The 26,167-nt window shown below is 39.2% G+C and overlaps 1 protein-coding gene across 2 annotated transcripts in view; it reads right to left on the reverse strand.

Moving 5' to 3' along the window:
- PTPRQ (protein tyrosine phosphatase receptor type Q) overlaps window positions 1–26,167 on the reverse strand; it is a 251,561-nt gene that overhangs the window by 32,996 nt on the left and 192,398 nt on the right. For both annotated transcript variants that reach the window (XM_075551228.1, XM_075551227.1), the window contains 3 exons: window positions 24,713–24,786; window positions 15,774–15,873; window positions 9,669–9,797 (listed from right to left, as the gene is read on the reverse strand). In XM_075551228.1, the coding sequence (XP_075407343.1) occupies window positions 9,669–9,797; window positions 15,774–15,873; window positions 24,713–24,786 (303 nt within the window). The remainder of the gene's footprint in view (window positions 1–9,668; window positions 9,798–15,773; window positions 15,874–24,712; window positions 24,787–26,167) is intronic.

Genomic DNA, 26,167 nt, shown 5'->3' on the forward strand with positions numbered 1-26,167 from the left:
CCTTCAGATTAAGCCACACAGTAAGTTAGATATAAATTCTCTGGTTAAGCTAAGAGAATATTTGAATTGAATTATTTCAATGACAATGTTAAGCAGTTGCAAAGTTAAGCTACAAAGATTAATCAATAAACAGCATCTAAAACACCATACCAAATCATCTAAGCTTAAAGATGTGAAAATTCAATACGAGAGTAGGTAAAAAAACATTGCTACAAAATCACAGATATTTCTATTAAACAAAGAGATCAAAATGAAGCTACTGCTCCTCAGTGCATTCTGCACGTGGGTTCACAGATTTTGTAAGGGCATTTCCTCTCGAGAACGCCTCCTCAAACTGGCCCGTACTCTTCCATTTAGACCACATGCTAGCAGTTTTGATATCATCAAGGAACTTAAATCATGTTTCTTTGGAATATTCTTTGAGTTTTTAGGGAAAGATGCGTCCAGTGGTAGCCCTGGGTTAGAGGTAGAAGGGGCAGAGCTTCTCACTGCAGCTCTCATAGTGTAGTCCTTGCTTCGAAGAATGAGCAGGGACATCGTTGAGATTAAAAAAACAAAAACAAACTTCCCTGCAATTTTCCCGACCCTTTTCTTCCCAGTGCAGTTTTCTATTTCCTTAAAACTACTTCCTAATAAGGCTCCATGATAGTTTTGGGTCCTCTGAGAAAAGCAATCGAGAATTCTCTTTTGGAATCCCCAAACAACAGTCACCATGAACTTCTGCTATGTCTCCTCTGCCCTCAATTTCTCTGGCCCAGCAGAGTCCCTTGAAATCTACTCTTGTAATTGGATTTCTTTTTCATCTTTTAAAAGACAGCCCAAGGAAAATAACCCAAGTGTATTACTGAGAGAACTTGCCCGTCGCCAACCACTGATCTTCAGGGCCGGCTTACACCTGTTTTGTTTGGAAAAGACCGAGGCGCGCATCAACGAGAACCATGGTAGCCTTCGTCTGACGCAGCCTCATATAAGAACAATGCATTGTCTCTCTCTTCAGAAATGATAAGTCACAGGCTCACTTCAATTTAAAAATAAAAATATACTTTCTTCTTTTGTGTATATTCTACCTAAACCTGATTATTTCATGTAATTTGTCGCTCAACCTATTGGTCATATATATGTACAAAACAAGTTTTCACATTATTTAATTGTATGTAATTATTAAATATATGCAACTAATACATTTATTTTATAATCATGTTTGAATTAAAATTGGAAATATGAGTTGTTATCTAAAAACTCAAATTGAGAAGACAAGTAGAAGTTAACTCACTGCCCTTAAGTCTATTTGAACTCACAGTGAAGAGATCTCCACGGGGTGGCTTTCTGCAGCGATACATCTTTTTGAGACGAGAGCATCTCATCTGTTTGTCATGGAAGGGCTGAACGTTTCCAACTGCTGACCTGGTGGCTAGCAGACTAATTTGTAATCCACTGTAGCACAGAAGAGACTTTTGTTGTTTGTATTTTCTGAATTATTTACTTGATCCTTAACCTCGTGCCGTATTGTTGTATGAATCTCTGAGGTATTGGCCTAGACCTTTTCTTTGAGGTTAATTTTTTAATGTTTAAATAGTAAAAAGAATATTGATTTGGACAATTTATACAAGGACTTTTTAAGAAAGGGAAACCCCTGATGAGGTAATTACCGGTAAGTTCCCTATAGAGAAAATGTTTTGATTAAGTAGTCACAAAAGAGAAAAAGAAAGTGTAGAGACATCTATATGTATGAATGTCAGCCATGCTACGTGAGAAGGCTGGCTGTTTTCAGTCCTTCGATCAAGTGATCTAAAGACATAGTCAAACACATTTGTATAGTAAATTCATTTCTGTTAACATTTTGTAAAGCTGAAAAAAATTAAGTGGGAGGCAATTTTAGACTTGTGTGTTATTCAGTTAAGAGAGTAAAAGTTTAATGTCAAATTGTATCGAGATCATTATATATACATGCATTTGACAATTGTCTAGATTTCACCAAGATAATTGACCACTTTCCAGTATAAATGGCAAAATACTTTTTATTACATTAATCTTGCTGCCTTAAACTTCATGCCCTTTTGTTGAAAGGGGTATTATTTCATGTCTGGGCTCATTTTTAAAAGTCTATCAAAAACTTAAATTCCACTCAGATTACTCTTAATAGATCCAGAGAGAAACCATTTATTTATGTTGGCAGTGGTGATTGAAGACCATATTGTCATAGAGACTCAGCTTTCTCTCAAGGTCAATTAGTTGAAATCTAAAGGGAATTTAGATATAGTCCAAATAGCCATAGTTGATAGCCTATACATGAGTAGCTTAAATCAGCATTACCAGTGGCGTAGAAAAAATTGGGAAATGTTATTTCTTCTATTTATCAGCTGAATTCAGTTAAAAAGATAAGAAAGCAGCAACAACAGAACTTTAAAGTTGGATTTTGCACACCATGATATACAATTGCTATTTATACAACAATTTGGTAAAGAATCTATCTTCCAGATAACATATACTAATTATATACAAAGTTGTAGATTTTTGAAGGTGAGTTTTAGTTTAACTATCTCATCAGAACACTATTTTTGGAAGTTGTATATATTTCTATAATGTTATTCTTTTCCATATATAGTATCTATGAAAACATTTAAGAATCTTGTACTTTTTGTTCTTTTCTCTTAGGGTTTTTGTTGTTTTGGTCCTAAAAAAGGTATGCTTTAGAGAGACTCCTTTATTCATTTAACAAATGATCAATATATGTTTTTATGATTTTCTTGACATATTCATCACGAGATCCTAACCAAGGGCTGGTGCTATACATCAGATTCCAGAACTTCACTTTATAAAGAAAACATCATCTGAGTAAAGTAAATTTTTCTCACTTAATTAGCTAAATAATCAGTAAGTAAGTGATGTCTCAGTACTTCCATCATGTGTCTTCTCATCTTTCAAGGACACACTATGTTTAGACAGGACATCAGCTATTCCGAGGGCAGCCCATGGACTCATGTCCCTTCCTTGTGCACTGCAGTACTTCCTGCAGCTGGAACAGTGCTTAACAGCCGAAAGTTACTGAATTAATAGTTCTCTATTGATTTATGCAAATATGATAGCACGGCTTATTAGGTAGAAACAAAAGGTCAACACCATGTTTGATATCAAGCAATGGGGTTAAAATTCCTAGGGCAGCAGAAGTTGAATTTTCCTTTTGACACTTGGAAACAAATTCTTGACAGACATTTTATTACATCAGCCATGTATTCTAATTTTTAAATATGGACACACACTTAGCTACCAAAAGGTCTACATATGTAAGGTAGAATATATAGACAGGGTAGAGACTTCTGGTAAGGGCTGAAGAACCGGACAGAGGTTCTCGGCGAGGAGATAATGATGAAGAGTCAGGTGAGGTTCCGTCTTAAAGGAACTCTTCACAGGCTGAGCACCCGCTGCAAGTGGCCACTGAGGTTGCTCAGCTAGGAGCTTGTCGAAGACCTCAGACGCACAGCGGAGAAGACCACGTGCACCTTCACAACGTGCTCCACGTGGGAACGGCCTGCGGATGGCTCGGTCAAGCCCAACTACTTAGTTTCATTCTTTTGCAGCAAGGGTTCTAAGCAAGACATTATTCATTGATTGTAGCAATGAAAAATAATGGTGATGGAATAAAAACGATGAGAGTTTTGTAAAACTGAGCACTTTTTCTTCCTCTGAAGAACTAATAATATATATACACATATATATTACTGAATATATATATATATATATCCATATATATAATGAATATTTTCTAAATGTCTGCTTCATGCTGAAGAAGAAAGCCATTTAGCAGAGGGGCTCGACCAGATCCTTTGTGAGTGTACAATACTGAAGTCAGGTTTGTGTTGGAAATGGGTGTTTTATTTTAATTACTTGTGGATTTAAACTTGAAATATGAGTAGGGATCTGGAAAGCTCAAATGGACAAACCAGACCAGACTCCAGGTCATTGCGTCAACGGCAACTCATAGCAGCCCTATAGGACAGAAGGGAACTGATGCTGTGAGATTCTGGACGACACCTTTATGGGAGAAGAAAGCCCCATCTTTCCTGCCCAGATGGACAAGGCATAATTAAATGTAGCAAAGTTAACTATGATCGCTTGATTTTCAAGTCAGGAACATCTTAGGCAAATATTTGGATCTGGTGGATCAGGTCTTCAAGGCAGAAGGTTGGTATTTTTGAAACTATTGTTACTCTATGAATGAGAGACTTGGCAATTTGTTCAACTGGAGAAAAACAAGGCTCTCTATGATTCCAAAATGCTCAATGTGTTTTGTTAGAAGTGGGCCTCGCATCCTCTGTTGTAACCATACTGGGGGTTTTGTATAGCAACATAATGTGGGAGTCTTGGCCCCTCCAGGCCTGTGTTAATGGAGACCAACTCCTCTTACACATTTGGGATTTTGCAATCAAGTGTATTTTCATTACCTGCCTCTCTCAGACTGGTTGCATGAATAAATTATCTCATGGGCATTCAGTCAATTGCTGGGGTCCTTGGTAATGCTGGCATTCCAATGTGTTAGTCTCAGAAGGTATAAACCAATTTTTGAGCCACGATATAGGTGACATATCTGAATACCAAGAAAATACCTGGATACGTGCACAGTAGGCTACCCAGCATCAATCGAAGGCTGGGTCTTCTTATTAAACCTAAGTATTAACTTCAGAGGAAAGTCGAAGCTCCACAACTATATCAGTCTGTGTGCACAGCAGAAATTGGAAGTGAGGAACGGCATCTCTTCTGACCTTGCACATTACCACCTAACTTTGCAGAACCGAGTCCGCGTGAAACGTGAACCCAGACTAACCTGTGGGGAGGAGAACTTGGCCCGTGCATTACGTTAAAAGTAGAGCAGTCAGTATTTGAGGAAATCTGGATGAAAACAGATTTTTCTATCAAAGCTAACACAACATGAGAACACAGCAAATTTTCAGGACATGCGCCTAATGAGATAGTAAGCATTTAAGTAAGATTTTCTATACTATCTCCATAGCATGCAGTATTATAGAGGACACATTGTAAGTAGAAAACAACACTTTTTTTTTCTTGGCTTTAGAAAAAATAGCATATTAAACAAGAAAATGTTTAAGACACATGTATTTTAAATAGATAGCACAGCACCTGACAAGATTCAAGTAATCACAGCAGAACTCTGCACCACCACCGAACTTACTGAATGACAAAGATCTCCTTGCGTCTAAAGAAAAATGAAGAATATCTGGAAATAAAGACCGTTATTCATTTAGTCCACAAGCATGCTGCAGGCACTTGATTGCTGTGACCAGAAAATGAGCATGATAGGTACTGAGCGTCATTCTGCTTTTATGACACTTCTTTCATTCTAGATTAACTTATTTTTGCTATTCCTTGAAAATAATTGAAGTTTAGAACAAAAATTGATGAACAGAATCCACCAAGAAATTAATGATAGTAACAAGGTATATTATCTTATATCGGCTTTCATGTATCAGTTGTAGGCTGTGTCTTCCAACACTAAAATGCTCTCACGCTTTCCCACATATGGCGAAAGAAAAATTTAATAAAAGGAAGGGGAAGAAAATAGTCCTTTCTTCAGAATTTATTCTCAGTACAGAAAGTGCTGCTGGGAAAATGTCCCACGGCTCTAGTCTGTTTCATAGTTAACCTCCCATAGGTTACATCACAGTTGAATATACAAATAAAGATTTATTTTCATATCTCAGACATGGGCCTGTATCCTGGTTCTCCTGCTTAGTAACTGCATGTCCTTAGTTATTTAATCTCTCTAAGCATTAGTTTTTCATCTATAAAATGAAAATGAGAGTACCTAACGAATAGGGTCAATTATTGATTACATATTCTTCATCATTTTGTTTTATGGACACGTGAAGACATACGGCACAGAACGAAAACGTCAAGCTCAATTTAGCAAGAAAGGAAGGGGCAGGTTGGAATGAAACAGAACGTGCCTACGGCTCGATTGCAACCTGTGACCTTCCACTCAAAGCTGCCCAACAGGAAAGAGGAGAACTACCCATCGAGCTGCAAAGGTTGTGCTCAGAGCGACATCACCAAGGCTCCCTAAGCCTCGTTTGGAAGAGCTTATTACATAAGAACTTATTACATAAGTTCTTTCTTGAAGATAAATTAGACATAGTTGTAAGTTTCGCAACAATTTAGGGCGTAAACATAAACTCTGTTTCTTCACTTCCAGAACCTATTATCTATGTCTGCGGTTCACCTTATTTAGTCCATTAAGCTTTGAATGGATCTAGCTCTTCTAGGACAGGTACAGACCACGAATACTTCTCTGAAGGGCAGCCAAGCATGCAGCTAACTGTAGAACTGTTACTGCTTTTTCCAGTCTTACTGTCTAGAATGGTAGTACTGGTGTCAACATGAAAAACCGTGAATACTTAGTAAAGTTGAAACTAGATCTCGCTAATGAAGAATAAATACTTAACCTACTTAATTTGTTATTTTAGTGAATTTCTCTAATAAATTCAGTAAGGCAAATTATTACATGACATTGAAATTACACTGGAATCATAACAAACAAAAGAGAAAGTAAAAAAAAGTATGTTTCCAATTTTGCTACTATCCTGGGTAATGTATACTACTTTGCTTTGAATGAACATACAAAAATATTTGAAAGACACCTCTACAATCTTTTACAAATAAAGTAATATATAAATAAATAAACATGGACTAGGGATATAAATAATGAGGAATTGAGGTTAAATAAGGCAGTCCCTGCATTCTGAAAACATTGTTCAAAGCTTGTCCGACGTTCCCTCGGCTGCTATGGCAGTCACTGTAAAACCTGCTTATCGCTGTCTGCGATAATAGCGATGCTCCCAAGTGGAGGCACAGGGGAGATGGGAAAACAGGCTGGGCTTAGAGTGCCCGATCGCACCCAGTGCCTTTACAGGCTGGGCTGACTAGAATGGCAACCTCCTTGATTAAAAACAACAAACAGATATACTGGCTCTTTTTTGGTTTGTTTTTGTTTTAACTTTTGATCATGATTTGGGTTAACGTTTATAGTGAAAATCCATTTCCCATTCATACACATCTTGTTCTCTGACACTGATTACAGTCCCCTCAATACAACAGCATTCTACACACTTCCTCCTCCTGTTGTCTCCTGGGTCCTTTCTCCTCCCTCTGCCTTGGGAGGTTACCCGTGGGTGCTGGCTGCCCTGCCGATCTTATTAGGTCCAAGTCTCAGTGTGCCTCCCTTGTGTCATGTCCACCTTATAGAGGTGCCCTGCCTCTGAAAAGGGCAGAGTGCAGCGCACACATGAAGGGGACTCGGCCCGTAATCTACACTGGTCTGTATCAGAGCAGCAAGCCTGGCCTTTTTATCTTATGGGTTAGTTGTGTATTGGTTCATGTGAAATGATATTTTAAATATTAGGGGGTTGAAGAAAATATACTGTTAAAACAAAAAAAATACACCTGTAAAGGCTAAACTAGAGACTTGAAAAAAATATTCACAACATCTGTCTGACAAAGGATTATATTCATAAGGTATAGGATGTTCAACTATAATAACAAAGATAAATGATACTTTAATGGGAAACTTATTTAATTAGAAACTTTACAAAAGAAGATAATCAATAATTGCAATCGAATGTCCTCTAGCTGTCAGTTGAAAACCCATAAGTATATATCTCTGGTCTTTTTAATACTTTAAAGCTTTATTCCACATTTGTATCCCACCCTACTCAGGACTATCTATAATGATGACTTAGGGGTGGTTGGGGTGGCAACCAGGTACCTAGTTCTTTTGGCCCCAGGATTATGAAATCTGATTTTGGCCAGATGGCTTCCGTGGGTCTCGGATTTCATTCACCTTTCATTTCTTCAGATGGGCTAAGACCAGTCACTATAACTCACATGCATTTAAGATCCAAAGGAGGATACAGCATAGTCTAACTGTGGACTGACTATGTTAATGTCAGCTGATGGTAATGTTTCCACAGACCATGGTCTTAAGTCCAGCCCCCCCCCTTAAAATGATTTATTTTATATCACCTAAAGATTTACTTATTGAAAATTGGAGGGAAGGGGCAATTATTTTTTCTTTTAAAAAGGACAGTATTCTAAAAAATGTATGGGTTTCTAAGGTTGCCTAAACAGCAAAAAAATTAGCTACGTGGACAAATTAAAATGTTGATTCCTTACAACATAAAGCATTTGGATTCTGGACCTACTGAATGAGCCCATGGAATTGATAAAGGAGTGCAAACTAGGAGTTATTTGGAAAGAAGCTACGGAACTTGGCCTGAAAAAGGGAGAGAGAGAACAAGAAACTTTCCCCGTTTTTGCGCAGAATGACCTTTTGAAAAGGGGGAACAGAGGCTTGTCCGAGTTATGGTCTCTTTACCTCCAGCTTGATTTTAGTGAGCTACTCTAGGGGTATATTGATGTATTATCGAGAGTATGTCTGATGTATGAACACTGCATCTTTGTGGGAAACAGGTATTCATGGGTAATAATCAAGGAACTAACACAAATGTCTTTGGAGCAATATCTATTTGTAGATGTGGACTTTATTAGAATATGAACAAAGAAAACCATATAAATGTTCAAGAAATAAAAGTTTATATTCAACAAACGAAATTTCCTTGCACTTTAGTTTTGACACGAATTTTCATTTTATCACATCTAAGTGGATCCTGTTTATCATATAAGACTACTCGATGGCAGATATTAGATATTTTTAGACAAATTGGAAATACATTTATAAAGCTAATCTATTCTGTGAAGACCAACTTAAGTGCACGACAACTGCTAATCTGTTCAGTAAAGAACAACTTAGATGAATGACAACTACAAGTGACCAATTCTTCTTAAAAACAATGCCCTTTGATATCATATATTTTATAAATCAGTAATATTTCTAAAATTTTTCAAAAGAGCTGTGCAAAAAACTTGTAACATCACATATGGTGTCATAGATGAATGTAGAAATGTTAAAATAGTCTGATAATACTCCTTATTAAATATTTAATAAAATGTCTTAATATATTTTTTAATGTGCCAACATTTTAAATAATTTATACCATTTTTAAAGGATTTAAGATTATTTAGTCTTTAAAGTTTAGCACTTCACCATTTCTAATACATAGTGATGACACATATCACACTTTAAAATTTCTCTTCCTAAAGGTAAGCTGCCCTTACTATTTCATTTTTCAAATATTCAGAAATTTAAAAACTTAAGATACCAATGGACCATTGGGACTTTTTTGTCATAGACTAAGTGGAAGAAGATTGTGAAAATGATATAGACAATTAGTATCAAATATTTAAAATTTAATAAATTTAAATTGGGAGTCAAATATAGACACTTCTGGGTATGGAAACTATTATGTAAGGTAAGTTATTAAGCAAACTTAAAAATTTTAATGTATAAAAGTAGTAGTCTGAAGAAAACAGCTTTCTTGAGAAACATTTTGAGGCTCATCGTGAACTCTACGTATAAAGAAAAGTAAGTGGTTCTGTGGACACCAGTGTGAAGTGTGTAGAGGGAGGTCAGCCTTTGAAAGAGAATCCCTGTGACCTGTGTACATGGGAGCCCACAAACACTTCCACAAGCACCGGTCAGACTAGGGTCATGGCTTCTGGCTCTCTGGACCACCGTTTGACCCGGGGCGTGTGCTTACCGTGTCAACCTCTCATCCTTCAGTTCCAGGTCTGCTACTGTGATGAACTGATCCAGCTTGAATTTAGTGTCAATAATTTCTGCATCCCGAGGGGAGTACGTCCCACCTTCTTTCTGTTTCTGTCGAATCCTAAAACAAATACAGAAATCCACAAAGACAGTGTAATAGAAAACACATGAAATCAGATTTCGTATAATTTACTTCTTTCCTCCTTCTTTGTCTTTCCTTCCTGCTTTCCTTGCTCCCTCTTTTCTTCCCTGCCTCCTTCTCTTCATCCCTTCATCCCTCCCTCCATCTCTTCTTTCCTCCTTGCTCTCGTTTGAATCAAGACATTGCACAATTTAAAGGCTGTGGGGGACAGGGACGGGGGGTGCAACGTTCCATCTGCAGAACACCCAGTTAGACTCAGCCTCTGGCAGATCCTTTCTAATCACAGGCAAGGGACGGAAACAGCTTTAATATCAAGATTTTGGTAACCTTCATAAGGGCGGGTCAAACATGGGATAATTTGACACTTGGGCAGTTGATCTCCACCTTGACCAAAGCTGAATTTGATCTAGAATGAAGTATTTCTTGCTTGTTTTATGACAAACATTTCTTTCCTGACTTTTTAAATATCGGTGGTGGACTTTTCTTTCTTACTCTTTATTTGTATCTGTCTTTATATTTGCAGTTGTCCTTTCATATTGTTGTTTTTTTCTTGCCATTTTATCTTGGTTTTGTGTTTTAGTGTTACTTCTGGGTTTCCCACTATATGAAGCACAATAGGAGTAGATGCAGAGCTGTGATAACTGAAGCAATGGTTTATCAGGGATGTGGGGAGGGGCAGAGACAGGGAGGCAAGAGGACTTGGTGGGCAAACAAAGAATCAGGGGTGGGGGACAAACACTGGAACTGACTTTGCTATGTGTATGCAATTCACTTGAAAAGTGATTTAATCATGGAGGTGTATGACTTGTGAATACCATGTCAAGAAAACAACTAATGGGGGAAAAAAGGTATTCCCTGTCTTTAATCTCTGAAAATGCTTCAAACTTATTGTTCCCCAAATTATCTTCTAGCTCTAATTCTTTATTCTAAATATTTCCACATGTTATATTGTTGAGGTTACACATTTTATGAAAATTAATTGATCACAGCCTAAGAAATACGGGATGTACACTGGTACAGATAGGAACTGGAAACACAGGGAATCCAGGACGGATGAACCCTTCAGGACCAGTGGTGAGAGTGGCAATACCCAGAGGGAGGAGGGAAGGTGAGGGAGAAAGGGGAAACAGATTATAAGGATCTACATATGGCCTCCTCCCTGGGGGACAGACAGTGGAGAAGTGGGTGAAGGGAGATGTTGGATGGTGTAAGATATGACAAAATAATAATTTATAAATTATCAAGGGTTCATGGGGGAGGGGGAGCAGGGAGAGAGGGGGAAAATGAGGAGCTGCTGTTAAGGGCTCAAGAAGAAAGCAAACGTCTTGAAAATGGTGAAGGCAACAAATGTACCAAAGTGCATGACACAATGGATGGATGTGTGGATTGTGATAAGAGTTGTACAAGCCCCCAATTAAATGATTTAATGATTTAAAAAACAGAATAAAATGACATGCACCAAAATATCTATTGATCTCTGGTTGGCAGCATTAAAAGGGAGCTTTTCAAAAAAAAAAAAGAAAGAAATACAGGCTGATGTTACAAGCTTGTTTTCCTTCTTTCTTGAGTTTTCTCACTAATTATCACAAAAGAAAAATATGCCCAAATGGAAACAGCTCAGCCCTGGTGGCACTCTAGGTTAAGTGTTGGACGGTTAACAGCACAGTTCGAGGTAAAAACTCACCAGTCAGTTCTGTGGGAGAAAGTTGGGGCAAGCTACTCTAGTGAGGATTTGCCGCCTGGGAGAGCCTACTAGGGCTGCAGGGGTGGGAATCACTGTGATGGCAGAGGTTATTAACGTGGCTGAGAGAAACCAGGTGGCCCAGTGTTTAAATGTTCATCTTCGAACTTGGAGGTCACCGGCACAGTCTGTTCTGTCAAGATGCCACCCTTAGATATCGCCTAGATTAGTGCTGCTATTGTTCTTGTTGTTATGTAATACTGAGTCGACTCTGACCCACAGAGAACCTATGCACAACCAAAGGAACCACTGCATGGTCCTGGGCCACCTTCACAGTTGTTTCTGTGCCTGAGCCCATTGATGCTGGCACTGTGCCAATCTGGCCCGTTAAAGCCCCTCTCTCTTTTTTCTGCCCTTCCACTCCAGCAAGCATGATGTCCTCCAGGGACTGGTCTCTCCTGACAACATGTCCAAGCGTGTAAGACACAGTCTTGCCATCCTTGCCTTTAAGGAGCACTCTGGCCATACTTCCTCCAACACAGATCAGTTTGTCCTTTTAGCAGTCCATGTACTTTCAGCATTCTCCTTCCGCAGCACCCCAGTTCAAATGCATCGATTCTTCTTTGGTCTTCCATATTCAATATCTGACTTTCACATGAGGCAACAGAGATACCATGGTTTGATTCAGACACACCTTAGTCCTCAAGTAACAGTGTTGCTCTTCCATGCTCTAAGGAGGTCTTGTGAAGCAGATTACCTAAAGCAATATGTCTTGTGATGTTTTGACAGCTGCGTCGATGAGCATTGATTGTGGATCCAAGCAAGAAAAAACCCTTGAGAAGTTCAACTTTTTCCCATTTATCACGATGTTGCTATTGGTCTATTTGTGAGGATCAGTGGTTCTCAACCTGTGGGTCACGACCCTTTTGGGGGTCAAACAACGCTTTCACAGGGGTTGCCTGATTCATAACAGTAGCAAAATTACAGTGATGAAGTACAACAAAAATAATTTGATGGTTGGGGGGGCGTCACCACCAAATGAGGAACCGTGTGACAGGGTGGCAGCATGAGGAAGGTGGAGAACCACTGGTGAGGATGTTGTCTTCTTTACAGTAGGCTGTGCTACTCTGTTCTATATGGCTGCTATGAGTGGGGGGCTAATGACCGGGTGGCAATGCATTTGATTTTGGTTTTCTATATTAATACCAATGATAAACAAATAAGCTCTATTGGTTTTACACACACTTTTTGTGTGTACATTTACTTACACTAAACAAAACCAAACTAACAGCCATTCAGCGGATTCCGACTACTAGAGACCCGTGTGGGTGTCTGAGACGGCACATCTTCACGGAGGAAGAAAGTCTCCCCTGTTTCTCGTGGATGGGGCTGGTGGTTTCCACCTACTCACTGTGTGGCTGGATGCCCAACTGGTCACCCACTGCGTCCCCAGAGCCCATGCAAGAGGGTGACCAATGGTTTTTAAAGGGTCTCAATGATTTTGGAGGTGCACAGCATTATAAAATATTACTATCTTTATATTTCTATCGGAAAAATGCAGGTTAAAAATAAGTCATGTGACTAACAAATAATAGAGCCGAAAACCAAATGAAAACATTTTCCTTTCGAGGCGTTAAAAAAATTTTCCATGCTGGCTTGGTACAATAGGTTGTCTAAGTTGGACACCACCTCCAGACCAGATTGAAGGCATTACACACTAGTGGCGAATGCCAGGTGAGATGTAGGAGGACACCAAACGCGTCAGGCAGGAGGAGAGCAAAGTGTCATTAAAAAGACAATGAGGAAGGAAAGACCCAAACGGGCGGTAGAAGATGCCGAAACTGGTTCGAGTGCATCGAGAAGCTAAAGCAACTGGAAGAAAGATTAAGTAGAAGAGCGGAGCAGGGACTGTCCCAGGGCAGCTTATGTTGGAACACGCAGAGACCTGGACCTAGGAAACCCTAGAGAAGTCAGGTTGGGCATTTCAGTAGAAGAACTAAACATTCATTGATTAATTAATTAATTAATTAAGTCTTGAGTTTAAAATCCTGAGGGATTCTAATGGCAAAATGTTGAGCCATGCAGGAAGGAACAGAAGAAAATGGAGAAACTACAGAGTTACTGTATCAGAAATATTTGGCTAACTTCCCATCACTGCTCATCTTCATGGCACTCAAATGGGGCTCGGTTCATCCTCTGGGACTGCATCAGATGACGTGCTGCCACTCTCCATAAGGTTTCCACTGCTCCATTGTCTCCGAAGCAGAGTGCCAAGACCTTTTTCTCAGTCTCTCTGCGTCTGGACGGTGTGCTGAGCCCTGTGCCCCATGGATCACCTGACTCATATGTGAAGTACACGTGTTACAGCTTCCTGTATCAGACACCACCAAAGTACACCAAACGGAGAGATCATTTGGTGATTTATTTCTTAGAAGGAGTAACGTAAAAGGATTGGATAAGTTTGGCAGGAAAAGGAGGAGGAAAAGGCATAGCCAGGGTGACTGAATAAAGAGCAAAATATTTTAAAAATATGATAAAGAATGCTTAGGTCATAGAGAATAGCCCTCTGTGGCTGGTGAGAAGTTTGCAGACATGTTGTGAGGAGCAAAGGGGCCGCTTGGTGTCTCCCCAGGCTCTTACCCCATAAGGCTATGAGAAGTCAGAGAATGCTGTAGAGGAAGGAAGGAGACAATGCGGATAGGGCTAATGCATGCCCCTTTGGGGCGAGGCCTAAATCTTATACGAAAAATTATTTAAAGCATCTAAAGTAATGGCTTTCTTTCATATTCTGGCTTAGTTTTATAATAGGGCATAGGATACAAAGGAAATATTTTCTGAGGACCTTTCAAATTAATCATCAAAATGATGATTTCAGAGTTTCCAGGTGAAACAGATGACATCTTGCTCTGAGAATCGAGGATAGCAGTCGTCAGTTCCACAGAGCCTATTGAGCTATTGTGGGAATTCGTAGAATGGTGACTTTCACAGAGGTCAGATCCATTTAATGTGGCACTCTATCTTGCAAAGTTAGATTTTGTGTCATAACTAATATTTCCCTAAAGGTGCTATCTTACTAGAGGGATGAAAAGAGAATTCAAAGTGAAACAAACTTGCAAGTCTTAATACGGACATGTTGGCAACCTGAACTTGAGAAGACCCACCATGGGAGAAAGTCGGACATTTTAAAAGTGTTTCCCTTTGGCAAACCTCTCTCTTCTGCATAAACATTAAAGTTTTAATGTGATTCAAATATTTAAATTAAACACATCAGTGTTATAAATTATTCATAAAAGTGTAGCAGGCTATCACCTCTGCTTTTGCTTACTTATTGTCTCTCTGCTTAAAATCTACCCTTATTTGTCCTCCTTGATGACATTTGAATTGTATTTTATAACATGACTTTTGGGATGCAGCCACCTGTGAATATTCTACTGAACGCCCTCACAGGAGCTCTAGGGTGACCTTATAAGACAATAGGGGCAATGCTTCCAATGGAAGAGCCCTGGTGGCTTCATGGTTATGGGCTGGGCTGCTAACTGCAAGGTCAACAGGTCAAAACCACCAGCTGCGCTGAAGGAGAATAAGTATGGGAGCGAGCTTGGTGTTTCGGAACTTCAGTCTAGCATTCTTCTTCTTCATGGGAGCACAGCATGCCGCCGAGTGAGCTCTACTTGCCTCGTACGTGCGCGTCCTCTTCATTACGATACGATTCCACGCACACAGCAAGACCCGTGCCAGCCTGTCCACAGAGTCTTTTGAGAGGATTGTTGTGGGCCATAGAGTGCTTTGAGGACAGAGTGGAATGGTCCGCGGGGCTTCCTGGGCTGTACGCTTTGCAGGAGCAGACAGCCAGGCCTTCTCTTCCATAGAATAGTCCGTGGACTCCAACTGCTGGCCTTTCAGTCAGCAGCCAGTTTTAATGCAGTATCTCCCACCTTCCAGTCTTCTGTCATATTTCTTCACCCAGAGGCAGGCTGTAGTTTACTGCCATGGCCATCTTATGTCAACCTTGGGGGTGGGACTCTTTTTTAAATTTATATTTCTTGGTATTCTTTCCCTCTCTCGGTCTTCAGGAGTTGTGCTTTGTTTTGCCTCCTACTTCTCAAACCCTTAGAGTTCTCTTTTAACTTCTTTGATAGTTCAGTGCTTAGTGGAGTTAACATTTCTCTACATTACATTTTCCAGACGCAAAACTGTTTCTGCCTCCTGATTGCACCCTGACTGATAGAATTCCCATTCCGCATTCTAGGCAGGTGAACATTAACGAATCTTACCTGGCAAATGCAAAAATCGCTGTTCCAAGAAGAATTATTGAAAGGATACACAAAGTGACTGACAGAATGATTTCCACGGTTCTTTCTGAAAGTCCTTCACCTGGTGCAGAAGGCAAATAACACTCGCATTAAACATTGTTAGGGACCATTACCTAGAACCTCAAGATACGGAAAGGTATTTTCTCAGCATGTTGCATGAGTGTAATAAAATACACCAATTAGCTTCTTCCTTTTCTTCTCCTAGGTTTCTTCACTTTGGTTCGGAATCTTTGACTTTCTTATTTTCTTTTTACACATTTGGGGAATGCATCCTGTTGTATGGTTTTAATTATGATGTCTCTCAGACTGTATACTTAATTCAAATTGTCTACTAGGTACAGTGTCTTTATTGTAAAATCTTTTGAAGAAGTCCCTCAAGGAGATGGATTCACACAATAAAGATACCCTATCTAGTAGACCATTTGAACAACAACAGAACAAAACACTTTATTCCACTGAACACGGGTCAGGGCTGGGCAGTGTTTTGTTCTGTTGTACACAGGTTGGCTATGAGTCAGACTGACTCTGTGGCCCATAACGACAACAATCATTTCAGGAACTAAACTGAATATATAAATGAAATAACAGTACAAAAGGACCAATTGACCAGATTAATCGTGATGAACAGTTTTCTCCAACCCTGAATCAGAGTGCACATCACAGAAACTGACACTGCAAACCGCGGCGATCCGTAAAGAATGCCGGCACTAACCTTTCCCCTCTGTTCTCCAGGTGTGTGCTTACGAAACTTTAGCAACCACAAAGATGTCTCTGCTGAACCTCCATGGTACAACCCAATGAATTTTGAACCCTAAGTAATTATCAGCACTTTTGGGTCCCCTAGACTCTCCAGTTACATTGCTAAGATGCTAACACAGCATGTGGCTCATGACGTATGTATTTTAGATATGCGTTTTCCATGCTTCCACATAGAAGAGGTTTGTGTCTGATTTTTCACATGCTGCCTTTACGTGGGTCTTCTTGGCACCGAAGCATGGTGATGAAGCAGCCAGCATCACTATCAGTCATAGAGAAACACTGCATCCATGCAGTCAGTGCAGAGAAATGTGCTCACAGACCACAGCAGGACTTCTCTTCAGATCAAATTACCATTTCAAAGCACCATCCAAGTGAAATGAGGAAATGACATATAATATATTAATAAACAACATGTAATCCTTTGGGTACATGTATTACAAAAGCAGCACTGGAAAAGGACAGAATGCGCCCTGACTGTCAAGAACACTTGCTGATTCACGGTGGAGCCAAATGAAGCCTTGCCTCCAAATCCTTTCATAGAAAATGGAGCTCTTTGGCTTGATAATATAAACACGATTCTAATGGGAAGTGACTCCAGTCATTTCCTGACAAACCTTAAAATCTTCTGAAAGGTCAATTCAAATTGTGTTTTGTTTGCACAGGGAAATGTACTATCCTGATTAAGCAAATCATTATTATAAGGCACTGCTTTATTTGTTATGCATTATCTTCCTAATGAAATATTCTTTACTTAAATTCAGCATACATGTCCTTCTATGAAAGCAGCTTCTCAAGGGAGACGCTCGAATTAAAGGAGATATAAAGCTCACAGTGCAGTGTTTGTCTACTGATATAGGTAGAAAAACATGGTAAGAGCAAACCAAGCCTATAGCCATCGAGTCGATTCTGAGTCAGTAACCCTATAAGGGCTTTCTTTCTTTCTTTCTTTCTTTCTTTCTTTCTTTCTTTCTTTCTTTCTTTCTTTCTTTCATTAACGTTTTTTCAGGACCTCTTACAGATAGTATTACAATCCATAGTTCCACTAGATCAAGCATAATTATACATTGCTGCCATCATCATTTTCAATACTTTTCTTTCTTTTTGAACTCTTTGATATCAGCTCCCCTTTATTTCCGCCCTCCACTACCCTACCACCCCCTGAGCCCTTAATATATTATTATTATTATTATTATTATTGCCATGTTTTACTCAATCGAATGCATCCATTTACCTACAATTCTGTTCTTTATTCCCCTGCAGTAGGGTTATACATTCATCAGTGCTATCAGGGAATCTTTTCCCCTGCCCTCAGGGAATTGTTACTCCCATTGCTATTTCAGAGGGGTTATCTATCTGACATGGGATAAATCTTTAGGGAAGCAGACATCCTTATCTTTCTGGAGGGTGTGAGCCACCAAATTTATGATTAAGACCTCAAGTCCTGGGACATTGCCACCAGAGCTCCTTATCCAGAGAAAGGTGTTCTTACAATTATTCTTATAACAGGATTAGAGAATATGAAGGTTTCTCTCATTTGATCAAGTGTTAGTCGTTGGGATATTCTAACCAAATACAGCAGATTGATTAAAATTTCTCAACTTCATCATTCAAGAAATTTAGATTAAAATATTCTAACAAGATGTCATTTTAATCCTTTAGAAGGGCAAACTTAAAGAATCCATGTAATAATCAGTAATTTTCAGCATGTAAGAAAAAAAAACACCACAATCCATCATTTAAAAAAAAAGAACTAGTGTAGCTTTACATGTAAAAATGAAGCATGCGCATCTGTGAATGTTTCCCTCATTAAACTAAGACAAGAAGGTAAGTCAAGAGAACAGCCAGAAACATTATGTAAAACTGAGAGGAGAAAATAATGTAGCAGGAGAAGAGGAAGTCTAGGGGAGTGGAAACATCACAACTAGTAATGACCATGAAAGCTACTTGGACATTTAACTGCCAGTCACTTGGGTTTCAAGCATGGGCAAGTTGCATAGAGAAACAGCAATTCTGATTTCTTACCTGCAAATCAGTTTTCTATACATAAAAGGTCATATTATGAGGTGTTATGATGAATATATCACTGATATGTAAAAACATTTTAAAAACTTGGCACACCATGTTAGCTATCTTTATTGATAAGCAACATATTAATAATCCATTCATCTGATTTAGTTTCCCAGTGAGTCTGTCAGATAGGTATTATTGTTTTCACCTCAGAAATAAGATTTCAGAAGAAAATTCCTTAAATGACTACCCAAAATCAAAATAATCAAACCCGTGAATCAGACTCACAGTAATCTCGAGGAGAGAGGTAGAACTGCTCCTTAGGGTTTCTGAGACAGCAAACCCTTAGGGGAGCAGACAGCCTCATCTTTCTCCTGCAGAGCAGTTGGTAGGTTTGAACTGCCAATGTGACAGTTAGCCGGCCATCGCTGAACCCCCTGTGTCCTCAAGGGCCCTCAGATTCAATATATGATTACACTGCCAGAACATGTCTAAATGCAAAGTTTGTAAGATCATCCATTCCCACACTGCCTCTGCTTCCACCCAACAAAACCTCCTCAGTGCTCTGATACCTCTGAGAAAGTGATCCCTTCCCTGAAAACTGGGTATCGACTCCCCAATTTCGTGTCCAGGGAGCATGTTGGGACTTCCCATTGGTAGCATGGTGATGAAGCAAGAAGTGCTATGACAAATGAAACCAGCCCGAGAGTGCCTTTGCCACGGGGTTTCAGGTTTCATCTCTTCTGATCATGAGAGTCCTGGAAGGTACAGAAAGGAGGGTCTGGTGTTGCAACCAGAGCTGCCCTTCTGATAAACCTCACAATCAAAGCAGTGATGACCAGCCGTTTCCATCAATGGATGTGCCTTGGAAAGATTGTTCAAAAGGCGTTTTAAGAGGGATAATTGTTTTGTTAATAAAAATGCTAATGATTAGTCCTCATTGAAAACAAAAGCAAGAAAATTATAAGTATTTGTTTAGAGTTAAACTGACAAGGTCATCGCCCACGTTGATTTCTCTAGACCGAAAGACAGTCCTAAATGGAGACTTCTCAGCCACAGGCTCTTTCTTAGCTGTCAGAATTCTGGGTGGCTCCACTTACATGCACGTCTGCTAGTCCTTTATCTACATTTAAAACTGTTGGTTCGTCGGGCAAGGGAGCTTTCCCCCTTCCACCTCCCCACACCCTCAGCCCTAATTTTAAATTCTAAATTTTACTATTTTGGGTGGGTACAAGTATCAAAATGATCTTTCTTGGAAGTATGTGTGCTACAGTGTCTTAGGAATAGTCTTGCAAAGGGTCTAAATCCTGAATTTTTTATGGGTGGGCAACCGTGCTTGGAGCTCCTTGCCCATGGTGTCCCAAATACCAGTGAATGAACGTTTATCCATGTATGGCTTGATGCCTTAGATGAGACACAGACTTCCCTCACTGAAGTCTGGGATCAAATATACACATAAGTCTTCACCAGACCTTCTAGGAATGCTTGGGGCCACTGACCTGTTGTAAATGGTGTAACACACTCCAACATATGACATATTTAGGAAAACTCAGCACTTGAACACCCTTTGCTATCTTCTGACAACAGGGATAGGAGATCAACACACTGTATTCTTTGCTTGCCAATTCTTGTAACCACTGGTCAATTCTTGGCATTTTTTAGCTTCTGCTGTACCTCCTCAGCAATATTCTTTTAAAAGAAACCTTAGTCTTCTGTCAACATCAAATTAGGGACCAGAGCCACTTCAGGAGGGTGTCCTTTGGCACCTTGCCCATCAAAGTGAATTTGATCACAGAGTCCCAACATCCAGTGTGCTGGTGCAAACCAGATGCGACGACCCAACTTGAGCGAGTTAAATCCGTTTAATTCATGAACAATCTATTTTCCTCATTGTTTATGAAATCTGCTCGAATAGTGCTCTCCATAGTGCAGATCAGTACATCCCATTTCACCACACTATGAGCTCGACCTCTGGTGATTTTCTCTCCCGAGACTCACCAATGATTTCCTAGGTCTAAGGATGTCTTTAGTAAAACTCCATACGGCCCATCTGGAATGGCATATCAGGGCAAACACTAATTACAAAGCTTCTGTCTATCAGCAGAGGGGCCTTAGAAAACTACCACATGGAGCCTGAAAGATTCTCCTTATGCCACGGGTCTGCAAATTATATGCTAGACTCTCAATAACTTTCCACCCCCTTTGTACCACGGTGTATCACTCCCCAGTCCTTTCTTCTCTCGCCTTGGTAACAGCCTGTGTTCTGTTTGCCACTGCACATGTCCCACCCACTCTAGATTCCCGGGAATAGCAGGACACACAGCCATTAGTAACAGGACAATTGCAGGAATGTTCATGGTTTCAAAGAAGGGGCCAGAGAACTGTGTACTCTACTACACTCAAGAATTGATGATTGTATTCTATTACTTTCACTGGGAGAAGAAGCAAGCAAGAAGCAGCAGCAAGTCTGATCCTTGGACAGAGGGAAGAATGAGGAATCTTGAGCACTCTTCTCCAGACCTGTGAGACAATCCAGTACCCATGTGTTTCCTCTTCTTCTTCCACAGCTATTCCCCCACGTCTTCTCCATCCACATTGTTCCCTGAGTCACCTGCCACTCCCTCTCTTTCCTTGTTGATCATGTTTTCTTTCAAGGCTTCAATCATTACTTTGTGTGCCTGATCCCTAACTTTATATACATTTTCAACTTAATATTGTTTGTTTTGGAAACTTTAGTATACAGAGATTTCTTATAATATCCTCTTATCACTTTTAAAATGCCCAGACTAAACTCATGAATTTCTACTTAGGGTTGCCCCTCTAAATTCCCTGGCTTTCTATCTCATGTAAATGAGGTATGAATTATTTGCTACTAAGAGGGTAGGGTAGAGAGACCAAAATTTGTAAAATAAACTTGCCTGAAAATTTTATTGGTGGCAGACTTAAATACAGGGTAATAGTTTCTTAATTATCACAACTTGAAGATTATTTTCTCACCCTCAAACCTTAACAACAACAACACTCCCCGCATATGTGCTTACAGAAATTGGCAGATTTTAATTTATTTACATATTCTTTACTACAACTTCCTTAAAGTGTTAAGAGCCAAGAAGTCACTTTGAGTGAAAAGATGCACCTGATCCAAGCTATGGTATTTTTAATTGTCTCACATGGTTACGAAAGTCAAAACAGGGCTATGGAACCTGGAAGAAGAATTGCTGCAATTGAATGATGGGGTTGGCAAAGAATAGTGACTGCCCCGTGGACTGCGAGAAGACAGAACAAGTCTGTGTGGTTAGAAGCAGTCAAACTTCACCTCATGTTCTTTGGACATGCTACCAGGAGGGACCAGTTCCTGGAGAAGGGGATCAATTTGGCAAAGTAAAAATCCAGCCACAATAAGGATCCTAATTGACTTGGTGTGTCAAAATGACTGAAGTGATGCGCTCAGCTACAATGGTTGCAACAACAGTGCAGATCTGGGCAGGATTTAGTTCTATTTTGCAGAGAGTTGTTTTAAATCTGAATTGACTCAATGGAACTTAATAACAACATCACCTATAGGAAATTATGTTGCAGACAATAACACATTTACTGTGGTGGATACATCTACCAACAAAGACTATAGTACAAAATTTCTGATCAGCCATTTATAGAAAGATTACATTATTAGGTCAAATTAAGGCAGTGTTTTTTAATGAAATTAAATAAAGGGATTAGCCAAAGCAATTGTTATGTAATCCCTTCCTCCATAGACATCTATATGACAAACTGTGCATGTCCCCACTTCATTTAAGATACAAAGTTCCCTTGACTAAGTGAGTGCTTTGGAGGCTGATATTTTGAACAATATTCCACAACCCAACAAAAATTCCTGATTGCAAATGGTGAACAAATCTCTCATCTTAAGCCCAAACTCTCCCTAAAATTTATAGGAATTCACTATATTCTGTGGATAGGAGTAGCACATGGATTTTTCACACCCTCAAGGTATCCCCTGATATACACCCACCATGTGGCTCCTTTTCACAGGTATTATAAATAAAGACGCCACCATAGCACAGTAGCTGAAGCACTCAGCCGCTAACTAAAAGTTGATGGTTGAACTCTATGGGATTGCAATGTGGCGCCTGCTTCTGGCAAGGATTTACCACCTAGGGAGCACCATGAAGCAGTTCTGTTCCAGCCTGTAGGGTCACTGTGAGCAGAAGCAGCCTAACGATTATGGGTTTTGTTGTTTTTGTTTTTAATAGATGAATAAATTGTAGATTTTGAGAACTTGATGCAGGAATGATAGGAAGTAGTGAGTCAACCAATAAAATCCCAGGGAAATGCTCCCATGTAAAATGTTTCTAAAATATTATATTCTAATCTACATAAAAAAAGACACTATCAAGGAGCCTGGTGGTTCTGTTTGGTAAGCAATAGACAACTAAATGCAAGGCCAGTAGTTCAAACCCACCAGCCACATCTTGGGAGAAAGATGAATCTATGTGCTCCAGTAGAGATTTAGAGATTCATAAATCTTATAGAGGGTGTCACTGTAAATCAGAAAGGACTCAATGGAAGTGAGTTCTTTTTTTTAAATAAACAACTAACTGAAAATATTACTAAATATTACATATAATCAAACTCACTGCCAAAGAATCTATACTGACTCATAGCAACCGTACAGGACAGAGCGGAATTGCCCCCTGTGAGTCTCTGAGATTGCTACTGTTTACAGAAATATAAAAACCCATCTTTCTCTTGTGGGGCATGGTGGTTTTAAGATCAAACAGCTGCCAATCTTATGGTTAAGAGTCCAATCCATAAAACCACTATGCCACCAGGATTCCTCAACAGATATAAAGATATAGATAGATAGAAAGATGAAATTTTCACCTACTTTAAAAATAGATACTAACACCACAATTTCCAAATGAGAAAACATGGATTAAATTACTTTCTCAACTGGCAAAACCAGAATCTGAATCCAGGTCTAAAGAGGTACTTCAGGCCCGGTGTTTCTGGAATCCTAATCACTGGCTTTATTATTTTGGCAATTTCTATTTTTGTTTCCAAGGATCCCTTTTGGTGTAGTAGGTTGTTCACTGAGCTCCTAAACACAAAGTCAGGAGTTCTAATCCTGGCCCTGCAGGAGAAGATGGAGTTATCTGCTCCCTTAAAGATGTAGTCTCAGACACCCAAAGGACAGGTCTACTTTGGCCTATAGGATCACTACGAGATGGAATCAACTCAATAGCAGTGGAGTTTTATTTTGTTTTGTTTTTTTAGTATGTGGTTTCCTAATCTATAAAATGGAGCAGATACGACACTGTAATCAGGGGTCCTCGACCTTAGCACTGGAGCTATGTGGGGCTGGAAGATGACTAATTGTGGGGCTGTCCATTGCAGTACAGGAGAGTTAACAACATCCATGGCTTCTGTCTGTGAAAAAACAGGAGGCATGGCCCTTTCTCAGCCATTCCAGGCAACACTGGCTCCAAGCCTTCTTCTGTCCAAGGGAAGTAAAGCCACTCTGTGAGAACAATGACCTGACTTCACAGTACAGTGTTAAAGTTGTAATACATATAGAGAGCCTGGCACTGATATGCTGATGATAAAATTTACTACAATTGTGAAACACATGTGCATATGACTAAATTGTACACATAGTTTAATTTTATTCAGGCAGGCCTGAGGAGGATGGTAAAGTTAAAAATTTTGAGAAAGAATTGATTACAAAGAAAACCACATTTAAAAAGCCTGAAGGGCTTTTCATCTTCAGTATTATTTGGGGGAAGTTACCATAAGACTAATGTTCATAAGCTTTTGATGTGTGATATTTTCTCTTTTATCAAATAAAACTATTTCAAATTTAAGATTATATATTGAAGCATCTGTTATTATGTTAGTATATTTCAATATAATATCAAAACCTGTGTCCATATTTGAAGAGAATGAACACCCATATTAAAAAATATATCTTACAAATACAAAATTTTTCATAGTCTGGCTAAATAACATAGAAATGAATTTGTACTTGTGAATATTCAGACATGAACAAATACATTTATACTTAATAATAAATGTTCCAAATGGAATGAACATATTGAGATTCTAAATTAAATTATACCATAAATATGGCTTACCTAAAGTTTTAATTGGATCAGAGTAATCAGAGTCAGTAAATTGTCCCATTACATTTGTAGCTCGAAACTTGAATCTGTAAAATAAAGAAAACAAAAACCCAAACATTTGCATGCTACATGGCCTTTTTTCTATGGATACTTTTTAAAAATATGAACTATTATTCAAACAACTAGGAAAGATTCCAGAAAAGAATGGACTTACAGGATGAAAAATTTGAATTTGTCACTACCTAAGATGAGTAATTATTTTTGCCATAAATCTCTTACACCCGATGGAGGAGTGACAAGAAAAGTAATCGAAGTAATGGAACAGAATGGGCCAGATAGGCACCCAGAAATATAGTCAACGGATCTCTCACCAAAAAAAAGGGCGATTCAATAAAAAACAGAGTGTTTTCAACAAATGACAATAGAACAATGGCTTATCCACACGAAAAACAATGAATCTAGATAGATTTCCCTCCTTGTCAGCAGAGAGAACAAGGTTGCCCGTGGGTTAGTTATGAGTCTGAGTTGATTTCATAGTGTGGAGCTGGGTTGTTGTTGTTTTTTCTGAGTCACAGACTTGTATCTTTGATGATGAGCATCTCAAAATTGATGATTGAGCCAAATGTAAGAGAGTGATACCTCCCCAAAGAAGATACACAGATGGCAAATACGCATGTAGGCAGATAATCATATGTCATTAGGTATTTATAAATCAAAACACTTATGATACTCCAAAGGACACTGTTGGGTAAACATTGGACTGCTGAAGCCAAAGTCAGCAGTTTAGACCCAGCAGTTGCTATGTGACAGAAAGACCTTGGCTATTGGCGGTATTCTATAAAGTTTTCTAGCCTCCGAAATCTTATATAGGGTTGCTATAAAACAGAATCAATACTGGTGTGTTGGAGTTAACATATCCTTTTAATACTTGAATAGATCATTGAATTATGGAACATCCATACCAACCACCCCTGTCCCCTTTCTCTAACTCAGAAAAATTCACACTCATTTCAATCTAGTGGATGAAGACTCATAGCGACCCTATAGGACAGGATAGAACTGGGCCCTGTGAGCTTCCAAGACTGTAAGAATGTATGCGAGTAGTAAGTCCTGTCTTCCCCAGAGCAGTGGCTAGGGGTTTTGAACTGCAGACCTTTTGATCACAGCCCAAGGCATAATCAAGATGCCAACCTACAGTGATGGATTATTCATCAATAAAAAGAAAAGGTCTGAAGAAAACTTAAATGCATATTGCTAATGAAATAATCCATTCTGAAAAGGTTTACATAATGCATGAATGTAAGTCTAAAAAGTATGGGAATGGCAAAACATTAGAGAAATTAGAAAGACATGTGGTTGCCAGGGATTGAAGGAGAGGGAGGGTTGAACAGGTGAAGTACAGGGCATTTTAAGGTTGTGAAATTATTTTCTTTGACATTGTAAAGGACACATGATATTTTGCGTTTC

The sequence above is a fragment of the Tenrec ecaudatus genome, chromosome 6 (genome assembly GCF_050624435.1).
Source record: "Tenrec ecaudatus isolate mTenEca1 chromosome 6, mTenEca1.hap1, whole genome shotgun sequence".
Lineage (NCBI taxonomy): Eukaryota > Metazoa > Chordata > Mammalia > Afrosoricida > Tenrecidae > Tenrec > Tenrec ecaudatus.